This window comes from Danaus plexippus, chromosome 2 (assembly GCF_018135715.1).
Source record: "Danaus plexippus chromosome 2, MEX_DaPlex, whole genome shotgun sequence".
In the NCBI taxonomy this organism is placed as follows: domain Eukaryota; kingdom Metazoa; phylum Arthropoda; class Insecta; order Lepidoptera; family Nymphalidae; genus Danaus; species Danaus plexippus.
Window position 1 is genome coordinate 3710358 of NC_083537.1, and position 22067 is coordinate 3732424.

The 22067-nt window shown below is 31.9% G+C and overlaps 2 protein-coding genes across 2 annotated transcripts; one reads left to right on the top strand and one right to left on the bottom strand.

Moving 5' to 3' along the window:
• Nucleotides 1–7732: 7732 nt before the first annotated feature.
• On the top strand, nucleotides 7733–17210 carry LOC116765355 (zinc finger protein 771-like). Its single transcript, XM_032654815.2, has 6 exons — nucleotides 7733–7921; nucleotides 9236–9465; nucleotides 9631–9765; nucleotides 10709–11025; nucleotides 13077–13227; nucleotides 15100–17210. Exons 2-6 carry the CDS (start codon nucleotides 9237–9239, stop codon nucleotides 15363–15365), a joined length of 1098 nt encoding a protein of 365 aa, XP_032510706.2. The 5' UTR covers nucleotides 7733–7921; nucleotide 9236; the 3' UTR covers nucleotides 15366–17210.
• A 3420-nt stretch (nucleotides 17211–20630) lies between these two features.
• Nucleotides 20631–21946, bottom strand: LOC116765256 (carbonyl reductase [NADPH] 3-like). Its single transcript, XM_032654681.2, has one exon. It carries the CDS (start codon nucleotides 21545–21547, stop codon nucleotides 20723–20725), a length of 825 nt encoding a protein of 274 aa, XP_032510572.1. The 5' UTR covers nucleotides 21548–21946; the 3' UTR covers nucleotides 20631–20722.
• Nucleotides 21947–22067: the final 121 nt, after the last annotated feature.

Consider the following 22067-nt stretch of genomic DNA (forward strand, 5'->3'; position numbering starts at 1 on the left):
CATTGATCGGCGAATATCTTTATTATAGTGACAGTTTTTAAGTAAAATCGTCAATTAATACATCGCGTCATATCTTTTATGATAATAATATGCAGTTAATATTGTGATACATATTACGGGCTTATAACTTTAAGATATTATAAGTTGAATATTAAATATGTGAGTGTAATTATTTTGTACCTTGCGCCTCCTTTTAAAATCTCTTATTTCTTTTATAGTAACTTTTTATAAAAGTTAAATTATGTAATTAATAATCATATATTCTACATTGCTTTTAATGTAACCGTTGCAATGATAACCGTTTTTTGTTCATTTGAATCTATAGATGGCAGGAGAAGGTTGCCGACAAAATAAAAATTTACAGTTTTTTATAAACTGAATGTTTCTTGAACAATTACGCTTATAATATTTTAAATTACTATAAATTCAGAACAAAATATAATAAAATATATATGATAATCTGTTTCAATTATTTTTTATTGGTAAATATGTCCACAAAAAAAATATTTTCGAAGCATGAAACATTCATTGCAATTAATATTAGTTTTGAGTATAAAATTTACTTATAGTTTATATAGATTATATAAAGTATAATGTACAGATCGTAAACCAGAGCTGGCCATCACAGCGGCTGCGCGGGCGCAATGTGTTTTAGCGACCTTTTGATACTAATTACGAGACGCGTGCGCCGCACACGCACATTCAGCAATGTCTGACATACAGAACCGAAGAGTGAAGAGTGCCTTCACAGAACACCCGCCACTCGATTACATATTTTTTGTATCTGATTTTAATCAAATGATTTTCATGCCCTTTACAACGAGTAACCACTTGAAGCATTTTTTTTACAACGTACGTACTTATAATATTATGATATGCAGTTCGTTGTTGCATGTTTGAGGGAATCTAGAATCGCGAAGTTTTTATTTATTTATTGCCATTTGTACGTTTCATTGACATATTATAATCTAGAGACCTAATTGAGAATATGTGTTTGACGTCCACTATCTGCCGTATTACGAACTCTTATAATTATATTAATACGAGAGGCTGTGGGTAATAATGTATATTAATAATAAAGCTTAAAGAGGAGGCTGGTAGCAATTTAACCGGTGCGCTTCGAGGCGGTCCGTCGGTAGCTTTTTTATTACACCGCGCTATGGCTCCCAGATTAATACAGTTGAGGACAATTGTTCTTGACGTTAAAAATGAGCAGATTTTTAAATCTGCTTATTTCTAAAGACCAGTGAATGAATAAAATGTTCAATAATTATTTTCTAATAATTTTTTTTATCCCATTCCGCTCGATAAGACGTTCTAACAAAGACAGGTTTGGTTGAATTTCCTTGATATACATACCTACATAGAGTCGTAAAATTTAATAGTTTTGTCATTTAGACAGAAGATTAAACTTGATGAATAAATCTTAACCTAAAAAAATATTGTTTTTATTATCTAAATATAAATACATATGTGTAAAGCTCCGTTACCGTCCGGTTGTCTTGGCGGAGAGCGAAAGTGAACTCACGAGGTTTTAATCTTGAATCTCGTCTCAGATTGGAATCAATTAAGCGGCGAGACGATCCCAGGACTTGCAACACCTGCCTGTCCAGTGACACGTCATACAGATTACTAGGATCGCTGGAGAAATATATTTATTGCTAAAACATTTACCTTTCATTGAAGCTATAAGTAGGTTCGTAATAATGTGGATTATGAGACGTATTCATTTCATAATAGTCTTTATGTTTCCTTTTTTAATTCATGTGATATTTTCCTATAAATTTTATTGGATATATATATATCACAAAATAAGATTTAAATAAAAACGAAGTGAAATTTAGAAGTGTTCTGACGGCTAAACTTTTGATATTTGTAGAGGTAACAAATTTTTTTTTCAAATGAATACTCGCGAAAATCTTAGATCTCATTAAAATGTTTTTTTTTTCGTATTTAAAGCATTCGATCTCAGGTAATTATTTAGTTGCTTTTAACTTCTGTTACTTGAAGCCGGAGGGTATGTGTTAATGAAAATAATTACTAGCATATATTCAATTATTATAATTTTTTTAATTACATAATTACTGCGACATCCGCAACGCCATGCAGTGATACGAAATTATCTTTATTAAGAAACATGTGAGCATAATACAAGGAAACAGAAAAACGTAGAAGCTGTCGAAATCTATTACGTACCATCTCAAAGGCTTCTGAGGATGATCCATTAAGAAAAATGCCATAGGGCTCCTAACCAACAAGTTCTAGTATTTAAAATTTTAAATCTTTGTTATAGAAACCTATTTATAATTAAATTAATTGTTATAAAATTGTAAGCTTTATTTGAAGATTTTCTTTAATCAATATATCAATGGTTGATTTACAATAGATTGAGCATTCCTCTTTAAAAACTTTCTAACCTGCTAAGAATGTATTACGAGATGGGATGTTACTTTTTTACGTTTTATGTGAAAATACATCTAATTGATGTATTTTAAATCTTTCAGTTGCTGGTACATAGATAAAACATGGTTGTACCATAAAAAGCTTTAGCCTCTTTGAACTTATCTCAACGGATAACATTGAATATGCGCACTTTGAAGTGGATTTTTTTATAGCTTTCAGATAAAATGCAGTATAAAACTCCGGTAATAGTTTTTTATCATGCGTTATATTTTAATTACAATTAAAAATCTTTCATGACACAGATACTAAGTAACAGCGAAAATTTATAAAAGAAAATATTTTTTAAATACATATCAAATGACAATAAATTTCATGAGAATAACAAATTTACGCTGCTAAAGTTCAAGAAAACAAAATTACTCTTTGCTCCTTTTCTTCCTTTATATTTAAAAATTCAATTATTAAATTCTATTGTATATTATTTTTATTTATCTCAAAGAGACAAAAAAATCTCTAAAACATTTTGAATTTCGTAGCAATCGAAAATGAGTAGTTGCACAATCTGATTTGATAATCTTGAACAACCACCGCAATCCGCGGTCAAAGATATTTTTTTACCGTTTAGTACGAAAAAAAAAAATCATGTTTCAGTTAATCCCCAGAATTTATATCAAAATTAATAATTATTAATTTGCAAGCTGACCGGCGAGGCTGTCACAATGAGTAACAATTAGTCATTAATAATATTGAACACCTGATGAATTTCACCCGCGACAATACTAAACGCCTTTAAGGGATAAAATGATAGGCTGAGGCTTAACAAACAACTACCGATAAATAGCTTATAAAATAGTAAATATAAGTGTAGTCATGCCTGCGACGAATTGCGAGCTACATGGCCTGAAGCGTGCTCCTACTTTTTGCAATGGCAGGTGGACGAGCATATGCTATTAAATTGTCAAAGACTATGTACATAGCATCCATTCACATATTTTTGAATCCTTTAACAAAAGTCCAAATATAATTTCATTATGTTATATGAATATTGATAGAACGCAAACAAGAAACTACCGCAAACAACTACTCTTTTAGATATCGTAAGTAAGATATGAATACTTAAACATCGGGTTAACCGAAAACGTCCGCGGTAATTACTTATAATGTAATCGTAAACCACAAATTACTACGACCTTGGAGCACATGTGCGCTTTCAATATGGGTGCGAGTGATAACAATTAGCGAAGTGCCAATATAAGGCAAGAGGCAGGTGAGGAATCCTCGCACAATGCTTAGTTTTATCCAAGCGCATGTGCAACACGCGCACGCATTGAGCTTTTAAGGTTTCGGCTCAGCTACGGCGCACGCCGGCCACATGACTCGCGGCATGCCGCCCGTCTCCTTACTGTCGTCCCGTACATCGGTTTTAATAAATTCAATCAAAGATAAAGACAACATGTTGCTAAGGATTCGTCTTTATTTATGTAATTTGGTTACAGATAGCATAAGTTTTATTTAATCTTTTAACAAATACCGCATAAAAGTAAGCGTGCAATGATATCAATATTTTCAATATTGGTAATAAATTAAATAAATTGCCGTCGGTATTAACATCGCGCTTTGTATAAGTTTTACCATAGGTAAATAAGATATAAAATATACACAAACTTATAAATAATTGCTCGACGTACGCGGCGGGCGGGCGGAACGGTTATTTATTGTATCTCAAAAAGTTATTTTGAGATATCAAGCGTATTGTGAAAATGCCAGAAACAAGCAAACTATAAGATGTAGAAATGAAAAAAAACAACAAATAAGCTCTGTCACAGTATTTGAACTAATTGGCTACTGTCATCCACTAACTGAGCTGTGGTTATTCAATTTACAGCGACGTAATCAGAGTTCTGTATCAAATTTCAATATTCTTATAAATAAATCAAGTAAGAAATCACCTTTTTTACAATGATATAAATCAAATAGCTTTAAAGGTGTTTACATACGAACAATTACTTTTATAATCAATACATACGTAATTTTAACGTTACAACGTTTTTCTTTTCACTGAATCTATTATAACATTATAGTGAATATTCTTTTCTACGTCGATTTTAAAATTCCTTCTATATTTATTAATTGCTACTATTCTAGTTACAAGTCTGATTCACTACAATTTACATTTTGTTTTCTTTGTGTTTTCGATATTTAATTAAACGTAGAATTTATATTCTTATAAACTTAATTAACTGTCTTATTCTGTACATGACTGTAAAACATGTGTAAGTATTAAATCCACTGGATTTTAATTCAAAATGGCTGAAACTAAATATTTATTTAGTATATCTATACCAAACATTTCATGAAACTAAAATAATTAACGCAAGTTTGACAATTACATTAATGACAACTTAATAAGAGATTCCTGTGTCTTTATATAAAAATGTCCTATGACCTTTAATTTTGAATAGATAATTAAAATAATAATTAAAAACTCTTTTTAATTTAACTGTAATTGCTGTCAATAAAAGCGAGACGACACGCGCGGGTGTTTAAAGAAATCCGTTAAGGAAGGCGCGGACGCACATGCCGCGGAATCTTTTCGACCGAGACTTAGGGTGTCGTAGTGTTGGGCTCTACTAATATCGATTGATATTTTGTACTATTAGAAATGATTACAGATAACTTAATGTTTCTTGTTTTTATTATGAATAATATACATAATAAAAAGATATTAAAACCCACAATAAAAATATATTAAAACCATAAAGCATGATTACATGTTGTGAAATAGATTTTAGATTCGATCGTCGGAGCGTTATAGAACTATATTTGCATAAAAATATAGCTATTACCATAGTATTTGCGAGTATGCGTTATCATTCGATCGAATGTATGTGTAAATAATAAAGAAATATCGATAAAATTGGTAAGGCTGTACTCGACAGGAGTTGTCGAGGTTCACGATGTCTCTACAAGATGCCACCTGCCACCCGCACCCCCACGCTATATTTTATCCCACTTAATCGTCCTTTCCGTTATAATGGATGCTTTTTTTTTTACAATACACTTAAAGCAAATATTCCTGTTTCTATAAACTACAATGTCCAACCGCCCTATTAACTATAATAGACACTTTTAATTGAGAATCTATAAAAGGTTTCGCGAATCGTTTGCCATATATGGCAGTGGCATTCATCACGGTCGCCGTGGTTCTCATCTGCCCAATTAATAATAGTTGACTATAAGGTACGGTCGGAGCCACCGGCCTGCGCCCAGTACCGGTTCTCACTGCAGCTGAAACCCGACATAGCCGCTATATAGTTTATTTTGATTTATCAACATATCTCGCCGCACCAGTCATAACAATTACGCTCTATGCTAATGACTACGGGTTCAGATTTTGTGTTATATATAAAAATACGTCGAAATTCAAAACGCATAACATGTATCAAAATATTATTCAAAATATAAAATTATATGCAGACAAAAACTCCCATTCATTGGGATGTCAGGGACGGGATTTTTTCCATTCGTACGGCAATCGAAACACGAACAAAGGAAGAAAACAAAACAAGGAATGAAAAAGCATAATAAAAAGCGGCGCGGGCGCGTGCCGAGGCGACATGTGCGCGCGCAGCTAACGGGCCGACACGCGCTCGCCGTTACATGCCCCGCACCCTCTCACCCCCGCAGGAACGCACCCATGCACCCCCGCATCCTCATCACACACCCCTCCGCCTCACCTTCCTGTCATCCTACAGGTTACGCCCGCACCCTCCTTGCAATAGGTACCCGTATCTGTAACCGCAATTATCTATTGTCTTATTTCCCGCGGTACCATCAACATCAGTCTAGTAATCAAAAATTTTATGTTTATATTTTCTAGACTTCTTTTATTTTCTAATGTGTGTTTTTCTTTGTTTCAATATTAAACTTTTATTAAACTAGAATTTGTATTATCGAGATATGACCTAAATATAATAAACTCTCTTAATTGTACGCCTTTGTTATATTGTACGTACCTACTCACTTGTTATACGAGTATTCTTTCACCTGACCTTTAGAGGCTACGTGTCAATCGATGTACAACACGTTTTATGTTAATGTTTCATTGTATCTAATATTTAATAAATTTATTTTATTCAATGAATATTATCTCTCAAACGCTTGATAAATGATTTCAGAAACATTGCAATATCGTGAATAAAAGAAAATAAAGTATAATCTGAGCTTTCTTATCTAGTATATTAATTATTTTAACCTATTAAATGTGATTTGGCTATTGTTATAGTGACGTAAAGATTTAAGAACTATCGATAACTATTATATAAACAAGGCAATCCGTAAACCCCCTCCATGTACTGAAGCACTTCCCCTGAAACCCCACAGCTCCGTCTGTAACAGAACACTATCGAAGTAGATTAGCTGGCTAATTAAATTTCCCGTGATTGTTACAAGGGGTTAATCGACTGTGAAATATCATTAAGTATATAAATTTGCCGCATTAACTATACGACATATTATTATCACGCGTACTGACCTGTCAATTGGATTATTAAGTCATATATTTATATGAAACTTGTATTCTTAGTATGTTTATTTACAAAAAATATAGCTTTTGATTTGCTGGTTCCTTTTTCAATTCATTATAGAGCTGTTTGAAAATCTTTAAAAATGTGAAAAAAAGTGCTTCTTTATTGTTTTTAAAGTGAGGGAATAAACCTCTAGCGGCTAACTCTTGTTGTAAATAAAGAGCTGTTTAACAATCTAAGTAAGATGATTTTAATGAAGTGTAATTTAACAAACGGTCTGTGTGTTCGTCTCTAATATTAATTCTAATCTAAACTCCGCCCCGCCTGTAGACTGCCAATGCCGCTCGAGGGCGGAGCCGCTCGCTCCATCTCATCATCACGTGCACTGATTTTCCCCCAACTCCTAGTGTCAGGTTTCAGTTACATTATATGGTATTCTAGTCTACCAAAACATATCAGTCTCTCAGCCTGCTATAATCAGCAGCCTTCGAGATAAAGAAAAAAAAGCAACGTTTGTTAATCGTTACGAGGTTGCGTTAAGGTAGCGAGGAAACGGCTTATTTGCGAACATTAATACTCAAAAGTAATTTTTCAGTGTTTCACGCGCACATAAGGCATTAATTATTCAGTACGAGAATGTGGAGCGGGCCACCTGTCATGTGACCATTTCATCAAATCGTTTGTAGCTCAGCCTCCCAACCTGTCGTTTTTTATGAGTTTTGAAAAAAAGTACGTTATATCCTACGAGTTGGGTAGGTCGTGGCGCCCGAGCCTTCCTTCAGTCAGGTGTGAGACGCCGAGCACGACGGAACGTGTGAGGCGAGCACTGCCTTCCAAACGCGCGCGAAATACTGTAGGCTTCACATCAGTTTGTTTCAAATGAATATGTTTATATGTAATAAAAGTTTTCATTTCTGATTTAAATCATTAACATTTGTGAGTTGCTGTTGTGATCGTGTGTACTTACGCCAAGTGCTGTTTTGGCGCCTTAGGTAAGTCAAACATAATTATTAAATATAATGTATTTAGCGTGATATTTTTTTACAGTTATGAATTTTTAATATTTTAAATAGTATAGATAACTCGATAAATAGTCTTAAATACATTTAAAAAAATGAGCGAGGTGACTTATAACCAAATTGTTTGATATGGAACAGTGTATGTGAAGAGTTATAAGTAAAATACTCCTTATTTTTTTACTTTAATACCATTAAAATTAATAACTAACAAAGAGAAATATTTCACAATACTTATGCCTGCGTTGTATAATACATATTTATGTTGTTAACGTAATCTTATATTTATTTTTTACATATTTATATTAATCATTATAGATATTTTACAGTCATATTGATTTCATAGATTAAATAATAGACATTTAAATTAAGTCACTAGCAGTAAATGGTACATTCTGATCGTAGCTCTGATTGATTTTTTTATGTCAGCACTTGCTATTTTTCCCATTATTTATATGTATGAAGTAATGCTAGGACTCGCGTGGCAAGTAATTACCACCAGCGACTAATGAAGTGCTGCCTTATTGAAATAAGAAATTGCGTCACACAGCCCTCACACAAGTCACCAGTTAGCCAATTTGATGTAATGGCTGGAATCAATTGCATTCACCTGTTTGTTACACAGCGATAGAGATCGCAATTAACGTGATACGTACAATGTTAATTGTTACGAAAACAAATCGGAAGCAACTTTATCAAAATCCATGACAAACGCCTTTAACAGGTGCTGTTAGATCGTTATCAAACCCGTCCCCAACGTTCTAAGTTGATTACAAAATTGAGCAATTCGCTTAAAACATCAAAATATTATCATTTGATTACGTCAAATTAAGTAATGAAGCAATGTCGAAGCTTACACATACAATCATTCTATCAAAACAAATGTGTTTTAGCCTAATGAAGATTGTTTTACTTCAATATATTGTGAATTATTAATGCGCGTACGCAGCGGGTGACGTCCACTTCCATTATCCTGATTCTTCATTTGCTTGATTGAGCTTTTAATACGATACGTCGACATACCGACCGGATTAATCAGGGCGAGAGCTGTCAACAAATAGACGCTAATGGCGATCGTCACGTTATAACATACGTTATTAGGAATTTGATCGTTCGCTAAAGGTTTTATGAAAGGAATTACTACTATATATTCTACTATATGTTCTATTTACTTGTAATTTTGAAATAATTATGATAATTTTATCTTCTTGATTTATAATGAAGGAGATGGAAGAGGATTTTAAGGTGTTGTTTTATATTGATTTTAACTTAAGTATATATCTTCGATAGGATGTCTCGTCACGTGCTGCTGTCCCGACTTGCCGAGCACTTCCAAACCTCTTCGTTGCCGGGTCAGAGATTCCCGTCTCCTGAGAGGAGCGTGTCCCCTCATACGCCAACTTCACCACGGTCTCCTCCGCAATCCCCCGACTGTCTCTCACAGCCTCGTCTCGACCTGTTACATCTCGGAGACATCGAAGTTGCAGGACGAGCTCTGAAACAATACGCTAGAGCCACAGGCAAGTATCATAATAATAGCGATCACTGAAAGCTTTGGCCTCTTTAAGGGGCATTAGCTTCCTTAAGACATCCATAAAAAGTATTTTATATTTTTCGTGAATGACTGTATGGTGTTGTACAAAATTGCGTTGGGGTGATTATAAGTGTGTTAATTATTTACATAGAACTTGGCGCTCTCATGTACTGCAGTGGTTTGGGAGCGTTGTATGGCGGTGCTGGTGTCTGGCCATTGTTGTTGCCTCACGCGCCGCCCTTCTCCCACAGCATCGAACATTCTAGAAACACACCACCAAGAGATGGTAATATTCTTTATATTATATGATATGATTAACTGAATGGAAAGAATACCCGAAAACATAACTCCCCTCCTCGTCTTTGTTGCATAAAGCTGAGAATACAAAGATAAGATTCAGTTAATCCCCTTTTTTTTATAAGGTTTGTTTTAATGTACTAATCTTGTATGTTTGAATTTAAATAATCAATGTAGATATTAATAATATTGTTCTAAATTTGCAACAATTGTTATTTAGTTTCGAAGTAGAATTCCCTCGGCCTGATTACTTGACTTCTAGAGTGCTCCTCATTAGAATAACTATCACCGTCACTTACCGATTAAACCCGCGAAGCGCTGATATGCCGTCGTTTACAAGTCGTTTACCTCAAAAGCCGAACTCTTTTTTTGTATAACGTTTATATGTACTAAGGACAGGCATCGTACATACGCCTTGTCATGTTAAAATTCTTTAAGTATTCAAATGAATGCTTATCCTCAAGCGTCGCGGGCGGCCATGAATCAAAGATAACGTACCAAAAAGACCTAGATTCGAACTGCCAAATGATTTCTAATTGAAGTGGAACAAGTTTATATTTAATTACATTTGCATAAACATTTTTAATTATTAAGCAGAAACATTCCACGATAATGAAATGAAAACACATCGCAGTTACATTTTCGAAGTTTATTTAAGAAATGGTCATATTGTAATTTGAAAAAAATGTAATAATAGAATTTCCTTTTAAAAATACTTTGAATTATTGAAATTATAAGTTGATTCAGGTGGAAAATCCGATACACAATAATATATCTGTTAAGATTTAACTTAACAAAGGCTTCATAACATGCATGCAATCTAGAAATGACGCATGAGATCTTTAAATAATAAAATCAGGTGCAATATTTAAGTTAATTTATACGTTATAACTTATAAAAACGATTCCTTAATCATATTTTTTTTCGGCTAGATGATGAAGAAGAGTTACCACTAAATCTATCGACAAAGAATCGTCAAATTTGGTCACCGGGTAGTGCCTGCGAGCGTGAACAGGTCGATACTGAAAGAGAATCACCGTCGCGTTGGGATGGACCGGAGGAAGATACTCCACTGGAACTTGTAAAGAGATGTCAGAGCAGTCCTGACGGTGAGCGAGCTCTGAGTGCTGAGCCCAGAAGATGTCCCTCAGCCCCAGCATACAACAATTACCAGCCACCTCCGCCCTCCACAGATATCAACTTCTCACTCCTACTCAAAAATGAAAATAAAAGTGAGAAGTCTTTTCAGGTAACTGACCCACTGTCTTAATGATATATCGCGACATCCTTTGCTGTGATCAGAATAAATGAATAACTGTACAGTTTCCGTTCGAGACGCCTTTAAATAGCAAACCAGTATCGTATAGGTCTTTTTATAAATCAAATAACAAAAACTGCTCTTGTCTTAATAAGTACTCTTGAATTGAAACAAGTCGCGCGCCTGGCGCACGCATTTTGCGGCTCCCAAGCTTCTCACCACTTTATATTCTTCGTTTTTTATCTGGCAACGTTATAAAAATCTCTTATATTTTTAATCAACGGGTACTTTAATATCGAATCTTAAGTTTTATATAAACATTTTACGGGATTTTATTTCATAGAGTATTTATATTTTGTTTTATTTCATAGAGTAGGTATTTGTATTGACAATACAAATGAAAATATCTTTGGTTTTACATTAAATCTCAGGTATTTATACGTTTAGTTTGATAATAAGTATCATGTTTATTAAAGTATTCGTAATTATGCAAATGTTATAACCGATTAAGGGATACGTTTTGAATTCAGGGGGACGATGGCGCGTGGCCGGCTCGCGTCACAATTTTCGCCCGTTACACATCAACCCATCCATGAAAATAGAATTCAAATAAAAAAAAATACCCTAAAAATTTCGGGAATTGATTCAAACAAATTTATTTTTATTCATAAGTATTAAATATAAAACCATTATTTTTTTTCAATGATTCTTGACAAAACTTTTGCGCTCAACACGAGTCCGAACAAGTGAATTTTTTAATAGAAGAAGCCATCGTAAAAAATAAGCTTCGTACCAGTTACAAACGGATAACCATATGTGGATGATGATACTATAGCACCTGTGTTGTTTATAAGAGAGTGCATTCGTATAAAAAAGAATGAAAAAAACTAACAGTTTTTGTAGGCGCGAGGCAGCTGCCCCGCCAACTGTCACAGCCAACGCGGATTTCTGTTGGAATCCCTTTCGCATACTTAACGGCTAACCATCCGATTAATAACTGTATACCCTTGTAATTATATGCAAACTTAGCCTTGAATTGTGGTGAAACATTATTGTAATGGATATTGTTTTAAAACTAGTATGTGATATGAGCTGATAACAATTGAGGTTAATTTGACAATAAAACTATCAGAATAAGACGTTGAATAATTCATTGCTGACGACTGTCAATTTTCAGAATTCATTCAATCTTATAACTCTTCTTTATTTAAATTCTGATGTTTTAAAATATAAACTAAGAAGGAAAATGGAGACGTAATAGCATGTTTTAGTCTCTATATAAATTTTCACGTAAATTCTTTCCTCTTTTAAATACGAATACCACAATCTAAAAATTAAACGGTCCAATATGAGTGTATGCTAGAAACAGATAGACTCTTTCGACACGGACGCTGAATGTTATTTAAAAACAACTGATCAAATAAATCTAACCAAAGAACCTTTTGTCTGTCGTTTGTCAACGAAATATTCAAATCGTACAAAAGAATTTGTTTGATTACAATGTAAACATACGGTTTGTAAATCTGAAAAACACACGTCACCTACATACACATAACTATAATTATAGAAGACATTAAAAGAAAAGATCCTTGAATTAAAATAACTAATAACCCCTTGATATAAAGTAATTATTAGGAATACAAGCGTATAAAGAAATCAAAGAAATGTGAAGAAAGGGGTAAAAAAAGTACTCTGTTATTAGAGTATTAGTAGTTGTCGGAACACGTGATAGACACTGTCCATTGTACTTTTAATTATATGCGTTGTAAATTTTCACAGAAAAATACAGTGTAGGTTATGTTACTTATTTATATGAACTCTATCAAAAGCATCCTTGGATTTTTTCAACACATTACACCGCTGTCAGCATAAATTCATTCTTTATGCATTAAATTTTCATTTAATCAAGTCGCACCAACTACTCCACAATCTAAATTCACGTTATATGTAATTTGATGGGTCAATAAACTCATTGTAATAAATAACATTAGTTAATACTTTTATTTAAAATGCATTATGCTAATTAAATAATTTCTGTTCAGTGCAAACAATGCGGCAAGTGCTTTAAGAGGTCCAGCACTCTCTCCACGCACTTGCTCATACATTCAGACACCAGGCCTTATCCGTGCCAGTACTGTGGAAAACGATTTCACCAAAAGTCCGACATGAAGAAGCATACCTACATACATACGGGTAAGTTGAGTTCTGTTCTGAACAATTTGGATACATTTTTTTTTTTTTGACGAATTAAAAATGTTCGGGATACGATAATTTACCACGTCATGTGAAAATCTACGAATATTGATGAAGCATTAACATAATAAACAATTTACTATGAAGGAATATTATGGACTCAGTCAACTCTTTTCATAAATTTATAGAAAATAGTTGTAAAATACCTTCAAAATAATAGTCTTCGGACGACAGTTATTACGTTACAATATGTTCTCAACACAACAATTCAGTTCGGAAATTAATTCTCTGTTAACAGTTGGAGTTAAGTGACTCACTTTTATTAAGTTTCACACTTGTATCATGTCATTATTTTCTGTAACAAGGACTCGTATTATACATTAACAACTTACAAAGCTTTGACAAAGTGTTTTAATATTACATGATGCTTACGACATTATTGAAAGTTTTGTTATTATTTCTACACGTGATATAACGTTCTGAAATTCATTTTGAATGACTAAAATAAAATAGAATTCTGTCACATTTTCTAATGCGGGATAATGATAATTTCAGCGTCTCACGGAATATTTTCTTCATTGATTGTATTATTGTATCAACTGCATTAGGACTTAATCGGCTTATATGGTACCTATTTCACAAACGAAGTAGTGCTTCTCATGTATTTTGAACTGTTTTATTCATGTCAGTAATAGGTACACACAAAATTTTAATTAAAAGACAATTAAACTTTCTGAATATCAGAACTATCATTAATAACGTATGATTATATATTTTTATTATTACAACGAACAAGAAACATGGATATACTACGTTGGTTTTGAATAAACATTTATAGCGTACATAAATTATTATTCACAAAGAATGAAAACTTTTTGCTATCGGCGAGTTTAAGAGTGATCGAAAAAATGAAGATTTCAAAGAATGCTAGCGACTTATTTGTCCCGACAGAGACAACTCGTCACATCGAGTCTGGTCTAAATGATTTACAGTAGCCGTAAATGGCGTTCGTCCTCCGATAAATGGCTCATCATCAATATTCGAAAATGCAGCTCGGCCCGCAATTAGCAGCCTTCAGACCTTGACGTAACAGCACAAACAAAAAGCCGCAAAGCCTGTTCCGTCTATGAAGGATTTTGCGTCGACTTTTTTTTTCTTAACATCTTTTCTCACTATATAGGTTGCGGGGACAGAATGTGACCATTAATTTATTTATAAGGCTCGATTCAATAATTTATTGTATCTAAGATTGTATGGGAATATGGACTTGGATACGTTTCCTAATAGTTGATTTTTGCCAACAATTAGATTTTAATACAACAGTATTACTTCTAATATTATAATAATATGGATATGTTGCGGTGAAAGTAGAAAAGAGGTTTTGTTGGTTGCAAATTATTCAGGAATTAATATATTTGTTTCCGGAAAAATCTAAAATCTATTATCTATCAAAGTAAATTAGAAAATGTGTAGAACCGCTACAGTGCAGCGTAGCTCTTGTATTGACTGCAACCAATAAGCCGTTAAGGAAATTTTAAGATGAATTATTAAGTAAACGCTTCTGATGCAACGTGTCAAGTTAGTACTCATACGGATATAATTACTGTTTTCACCGTCCTATGCCGCTGGCCGACTATTACGCTACGCGAACTGATGAGACACAACAACTGTTAAACTGTTCAGTTAAATTAGTTTAACAAATGTTATCGCTGTTTTCATTCCGTTTACTTTTCAAAGACATTTTACATTTACCCGTTTCATGAGGATGACGTTATATTCTTATTTCTCTCTGCATTTTTTTTTTGTTTTGTGTAATAATGGTAATTTGTGTAATAATAATGTCAGACTTTAATTTTAATTATTTTTTCGCAGGCGAGAAACCGCACAAGTGCGTCGTGTGCTCAAAAGCGTTCAGCCAGAGTTCTAACCTTATAACGCATATGCGTAAACACACTGGATACAAGCCTTTCTCCTGTGGTCTCTGTGATAAGGCATTTCAACGTAAGGTAGACCTCCGTCGTCACAGAGAATCCCAACACTCAGACGTTGACTCCAACGCCAGCGTGTCACTTCCCCAGCATCGTTACAGATACTATGGCGAGGATGCCGCACCACTCGCACCACTAATTTCTAATTAGTCGTGAAAATAAAGACAGAAAGACCTCTATGCTAGAACACATTAGGACTTAGGTGTCTCATCGTACAAATTAATAATTTTTGTGGCACCATTAAAATTTGTTTAGCCAAAGATTTTGAGTAATGTCTTTTTTATCAGAATTGGTAGAATTAGATCTTGAATGACTGTCGTAGACGACATTACAAAAAAAATCTTTTAGCATCTTAAACTTAATTCCGTCCCGTCATTGTGATATTGTGCATAAAATTTGAGCTCCAAATCCAGGATTTACACTCGCGTACGAGTCGCGAGACGAGGCACAAGCCGAAGCACATGGCACATTGTAAATTACCGTTCTTATTACAAGTGTACTGAAACTGGAATCGTTTGTAATTTACACTCTCGAGCGACTGTTTAAACTATCACCTTGTGCCTCGTCTCGCGACTCGTACGCGAGTGTAAATCCTTGGAAAAAGAAATGGATCAATAGAACATGTTTTACAATACATATAAAACTAAAACTGTATATAATATATAGTGATATAGGACTAAAATATTTTATTTAATTTCTAATTGGTTTATATTGTTAGGTAAAAGTAATTTGTTTGCGGACTGTTTTTGTCATAAAAAAAATATTTTTGCTTATACTTGTGATATAAGAATAGACTATAATTCTAGTACCAGACTTATTATAAAGCTTACAAGGCATATTTTTACAATTAATAATTATTATTATGTATTTATAAAAAGTGTCCAATACAAACCAAAGTGTCTTTAAGTCGAGTGTTAAACGCTGTATTTATTTAGATAAGTATTTTTTTAAGTAATTGAGTCCTGTAACTATATAATATTTGAATAAGGGATTGCATTGTTTTAAATTTTGTATTGGATTGATTGTAAATTCGAGAAACATTAAGTGATGTATTGTTAACCAATTAATTAATTACTAGACGACCAGCACTAAAGCTACCAGCTGTTACCAGTATATATTATGATCGGTTTTTCTGTTACCATTTTTTTTATAAAACTCAAAAAAAATAATTTGTGATGTTTCTATCAATTATGATTTGTCATTTAAGTGATTGCATTTTTAGTTGTAAGTATTTTGCATTTTTTTATTTAGATCCTTAGGTTTCAGATACCTTTGTTATAATCTGTGAAATGACAAAGCATTTACTTTATTTAATCTGGAGAGTGGTCGAGTTTTTTTACATTAATTTTTCTTAAAAAATATATTCAAAGTATTTTTTTTTTACTTAATATTTGGTTTGTATAATAATAGTTAATTTGCACTAAGTTATTGTATTTCTTTTTTCACTTTATCGAATAAATCGTGAAAAGGTATCGCACCTTTAAACATTAAGATTTTGATCTCCTGTCTATAAGATTTGTGTGGGCTAGAAAGACTAGTGTAGTTATGAATCTACCAGGATCTACGAAACTATTTAGGGCTATGAACAAATAAATGCCTGGTTTTTGCTGCCACCATACAAGATATGTATAAATATTATCTGCACGCTAGAAATCAGTCAGTTTCATCAAAATATTATATATTTAGGTATTTATAAAGGTAAACGCGGCTACAGAGTGAAGCATGCATATGCTAGCGCAACGGCTAGAACACCAAAGAGTACTACGATCGTTTATCAATACCGTTATTTAATGACTGTGAACCATCAAAACAATGTGTTAACATTAGGAGAATTGTAGATAAGCTGCATCTATAGTATGAGCGGTGTAACCGTGTCATTTTGTACTAAATTTAAGGCTAAACCTTCATAGTGGCGATTAACAATCTCGCCTACACGTGACCTATTTTCTATAATTTAATGTAGTATATAAGGCCAGTTAAATACAAATATTTTACCAAGAATATTATTGTTTTATTTCTTTATATCAGAAAGTTTTGTTTCCTTTTTTCTTGTTACGAATTTAAGTAGACTATTGGAAGCAGAATAATCGAAACGCGTTATTAACTTATTATAAATTTCAAATACGTAGATAAGTACAGACTTAGTCACTTACGTCAATTTAAAAACAGAAAAGTAATACATTTGTTTATATGAGGAATGTAATTATTTTTTATTTAGTATATATACCACTTTAAATACACCTCTAATTAATTTTCAGAATAAATAATTAATTCAAATCGACCTTTCAATGTCATTTCAAATAGGTACATATATATTTTTTTATTTTTATCAAAAAAGTCTTAACGGGTTAATATCTACTATTTACGCATAGGTTTTTAAATGTCGCCTATTCATCTAATTATTTTTTTTCTGAAAAAAAAAACAGGATAAATTGTCTATTAAATATAAGATTTCAAACATAAATACATATGTACTTAGGTATGTAGTCCATTTGAAATTTTGTAAATACTATAGCATTAATTAAAAATACTAAGTATTTGAAATTAAGTTGATACTCCATGGGTCGATTTAAATTAATAATTTATTGTAAAAAAAATATTTAGAGGCATTAGATTCCTTATATAAACTTATGTTTTCTTTTTTTGTTTCACCGTTCTCTATCAAAATCCTTACTGTATAAACGTATAGAAAAACATCGATTACTTTTTGCAACTATAGGAAAAGACTAATACTGTCTTTATTAATTTATAATTATTTTATTTATTGAAAAATAAATAAAGAAACAAAAAATATTAATAACTTTTGAATCCAATACAAAAAGAAGCTTCTTACTTTTACCAACCTTTTACTAAATAAAATATAATATGTACGTATATTCATAATTAGTGAAAAAAAATTATATTATGAATTATTTATTTAAAAATATACATACTTTATGAAGGAAATAATAAGTATTATTGAATTTGAAATCACATTATGAAACCTATAAAACTATCTATTTAAAAGCTAATACCTTCTTAACCTGGTAACCCTTTAGTGAAACGTTGACAATTACGTGAATGTTAAATGTATATTACAAAATGCACAACCAGCCACTTAAAGGCTTCTCAGATGCATCAACAACTATATAGGCTTTAGATATTTCCAAAGCACCACCCCTCGGCTTTCCGCCATCACGATTTAGTAATACAATTAAGTTGATAAGAACAATAGAATCCATATAAAAATGCGCTCGAATGCAACGACTATACTAATGAGATTTAATACATGCTGACCTATATACATATATGTGAAATATTATATGAAAAAAAAAAATTAAAACTAAAACTATTCATACATGTATGTGAAAAAATAAAAACTTTATTGTCTGATTGATTGAAAGAACTCACCGGTTTGTAATTACGGTAATTTGTAAACTCCTGTCAATACATATGCAACAGCACTTAATCAATAGTTTTGAACGGCAAGGAAGCAAAAATGTACACTTATATAAAAATGATATTGAAAACGTCCTAACAATTCAATTTCATAATTTTGTAACTAAATATTTTGTATGGATTTCTGTGCATGAATATCTTTATATGTTCCAATAATAACAACATGATATATTTTTGTACGAGATTCTACACCAGAGCTGAAAACCAGTACCAAAATATATTTTATATTTTTTCTTTTAACATCCAATTGCATATTATCAAGCACCGATCTAATTACTTATTTTATTTTTTTAGCTAGTAATAACAAGAAAAACAGATCAAAGTACCAAAGCTGGTTATTGCCTTCTCGACAATTTTCCTATACCTACATTATGCATTTATGTGTTACATAATTATAAAATAAATTCTTATATACTTCCTATGTAGAACATATTTGCAGTTTTTTTAACCTATCAATGGGATAGGTTAATAAGAATTATGCCAGTAATGATAAACATTTTAAAAGCACTTGTTTTCATTAAGACTAACTGAAAATTACGTAAAACCGACACTCCAGTTGAGAAGTAAACGCAGAGTAGGAGAATAATAAAATATACGAGATGTGATTCTCATTTAAACTTTTATTTTTTGTGAAAAATTTAATAATTTTCAAATGACATCATTGTGGACATTGAAATCTTGTTTTTAATGTCAATAACTTTATTGAATAGAAATGAATAGTAAAATGGTAAAAAGTAGCAGAAAAAATTTTAGTTTCATTCTATGTATGAATACATAATAAATACGAGTCAGCACGATCAGCTGACACGAGCCATTTTTACCGCCATATTGGCCTTGGCTGCTCTGCCGACAACTTACCCCTTTTCCGCGGATGAACGATGACAGATGAACGAGAGTTATAAATGCAATTTAAAAAAAGGTGATGGAATACAATTTTTACCTAGAAATAATAATTTGTCTCGTGTTTCCTAAAGAAATGTTTGTCTTGGATAAGTTTTTATTTTTAAACTTTTATTTATAATTATTTTTAATAAACTTTAAATAAGTAACATAAGAAATACCCAAACTCTGTTCCACATCTGTTTCCTCTCCTCCTTGTTTTAAAGCAAAGAAATTGTTTGCAAACACTTTATAATAAACATTTTACACATTTTTATGAAATCCAAACATTTTTGGATTCTGTTGAAAAACTTTCGATTTAAGAAAATCGTAAAGGTTTTATTTTCCGGTGTTTTTGTCACTAAGGGTTACACTCTGGAATAGTAGTAATCAAGTTGATAGAATCACATTTATATATCAAAATTATAAGAAAAGTTTTAAAAAAAAGTAGTACTACCCACTTGTAACAAAATTATGTAAACCGATTAAAATTATTTTGATACTCGCGATACATACAACAAAATATTATTAAGTAAAATTAACAATTACAAACCAATAAGTTTTTAAGAAATAATCGTAATAATAAAATGAGTATGTTAAACAGACTTGTTAAAAATGGCAAAAAGCACAAGTTGACATTTTCAAAAGTAACTAACTACACTCATCCAATATAATAAGATAAGCCTATTCTCTTTTGTCATACAAAAAATATTAATGTATATTAATTTTATATTTTCTCTGTCATGATTCTAATTCAATAAATAAATTTATATATACCCCCTTTTATACAGTCCAATTTATATACATTTAAACTGACCCGGCTTAATATATTAAATACTGACAAGTTTTCCAATTGGATAAATATATAATGTTCAATAATACCAATAAGTTTCTAATTGGTATATGTATTTAAAATTAATAACCTCAATATATACATATACCTTTATTATTAAATAATATGTTCTAAAAAAAGATTTTATAAAAAAAGTCTTTATTATAATTTAATAAAAAAGTTATTACATTAATTATATTTTTAATAAAGAAAGATAAGCTTCTGTACAATAGGAAAAGGTTTATAATTAAAAAATAAAAAAAATGTAACAAAATGAAAACAATTACATATATTAAAGTTAAAGTGCATGTGACACTATTATCACAGATTTTAAACAATTAATAACTTTCAAAATGGTTCAATCGTCCCAGTTCACTTGGTGACCGTCGTGCCACACAAAAGTACCTTTATGTGATTGTGGGGCCTCTAGCAACAAGTATAGAGGTGTACGAGCTCCTCGTTCCGGAGTAAAATTACCCCTTCCCTTAGTCATGTCACTTTTCACAAAGCCCGGATGAACACAGTTTATTGATATGTCTTTCCCCTGTTCTATAAACTGTTTTTGTTGAACAAATGTTAATGCTGACAGAGCTACTTTAGATACTTTATAATCTCCATAATAACCAGCAAATGAGATAAATGACTTTTTGCCATTTTTAGCAGCTTCCAAAAAATCATCTACAAATTGCAATATCTCATCGACAGTAAGATCGTCTTTGTTTAAGACGTCAAGCCACACTTGTTTGTTGATATTGGACAACAAACCCCAATCACTACTTAAATTTACTATTCTAGCAGTATTTGTTAAAAGAGGGTAGAGTATTCTTGTGATTGTGAGAAGACTATAAAAATTTGTGTCCAAAAGCTTTTTGGAATCTTCATATGATGATACAGATTTATCGAAATCTAAAATACCGGCATTGTTAACCAAAACGTCAATTCCTGAATGATGGGTAGTAACGTGATTAGCAAACTCTTGGATGCTAGCTTCACTGGTAACATCCAAAAGATGAAATAACGGCTTGTATCCCATCTCCTCTAGCCGTTGTACCGCTTTCCGCCCTCTTTCTTCATTCCTAGCAGTGAGGTACACTGAACCCGGGAACTTTTCACATAATCCTTTAACAATCTCGAATCCGATACCTTTATTACTTCCTGTAACAACTGCTACTTTGGTAGACATTATGTATGGAATAATTTAGAAAAGAAAATATAAATTTATAAAAATAATCTAGCGCTATCAAATATAAATATTTTTATCACTGATGACATTTTAGTTTCCCCGTCATTGTTTATCAGTTTGACATTTGTCAAGTTTAAGGATGTCAAAACAACTTTACACTATCTCACAGATTACTTTCCTTATCAAAACATTTTCCGATTTTTATTATTAAACAAAAATGATAACAATATTTACTATTTGCAATTATTTAATATATTCTTCCCTAGTCACTACCCGAACTTTAATGCAATAAATGCGACATACAATGATATGCTAAGAATAATCCTAATGTAAAAGACAATACTCTCAAAACAATTTGAAATCACAGCAAAGCAAAAAAATATAATAATTGATCGACTTCTTTGACTACTTAACGTCAGGATAATGATGTTGCTAAAACTTAAAACCATAAACCAATCTCTAAGTTTTACAAAACATTACATTCTTTCATTCGTTGTTAATTATTTTTAAATGTTAGGGG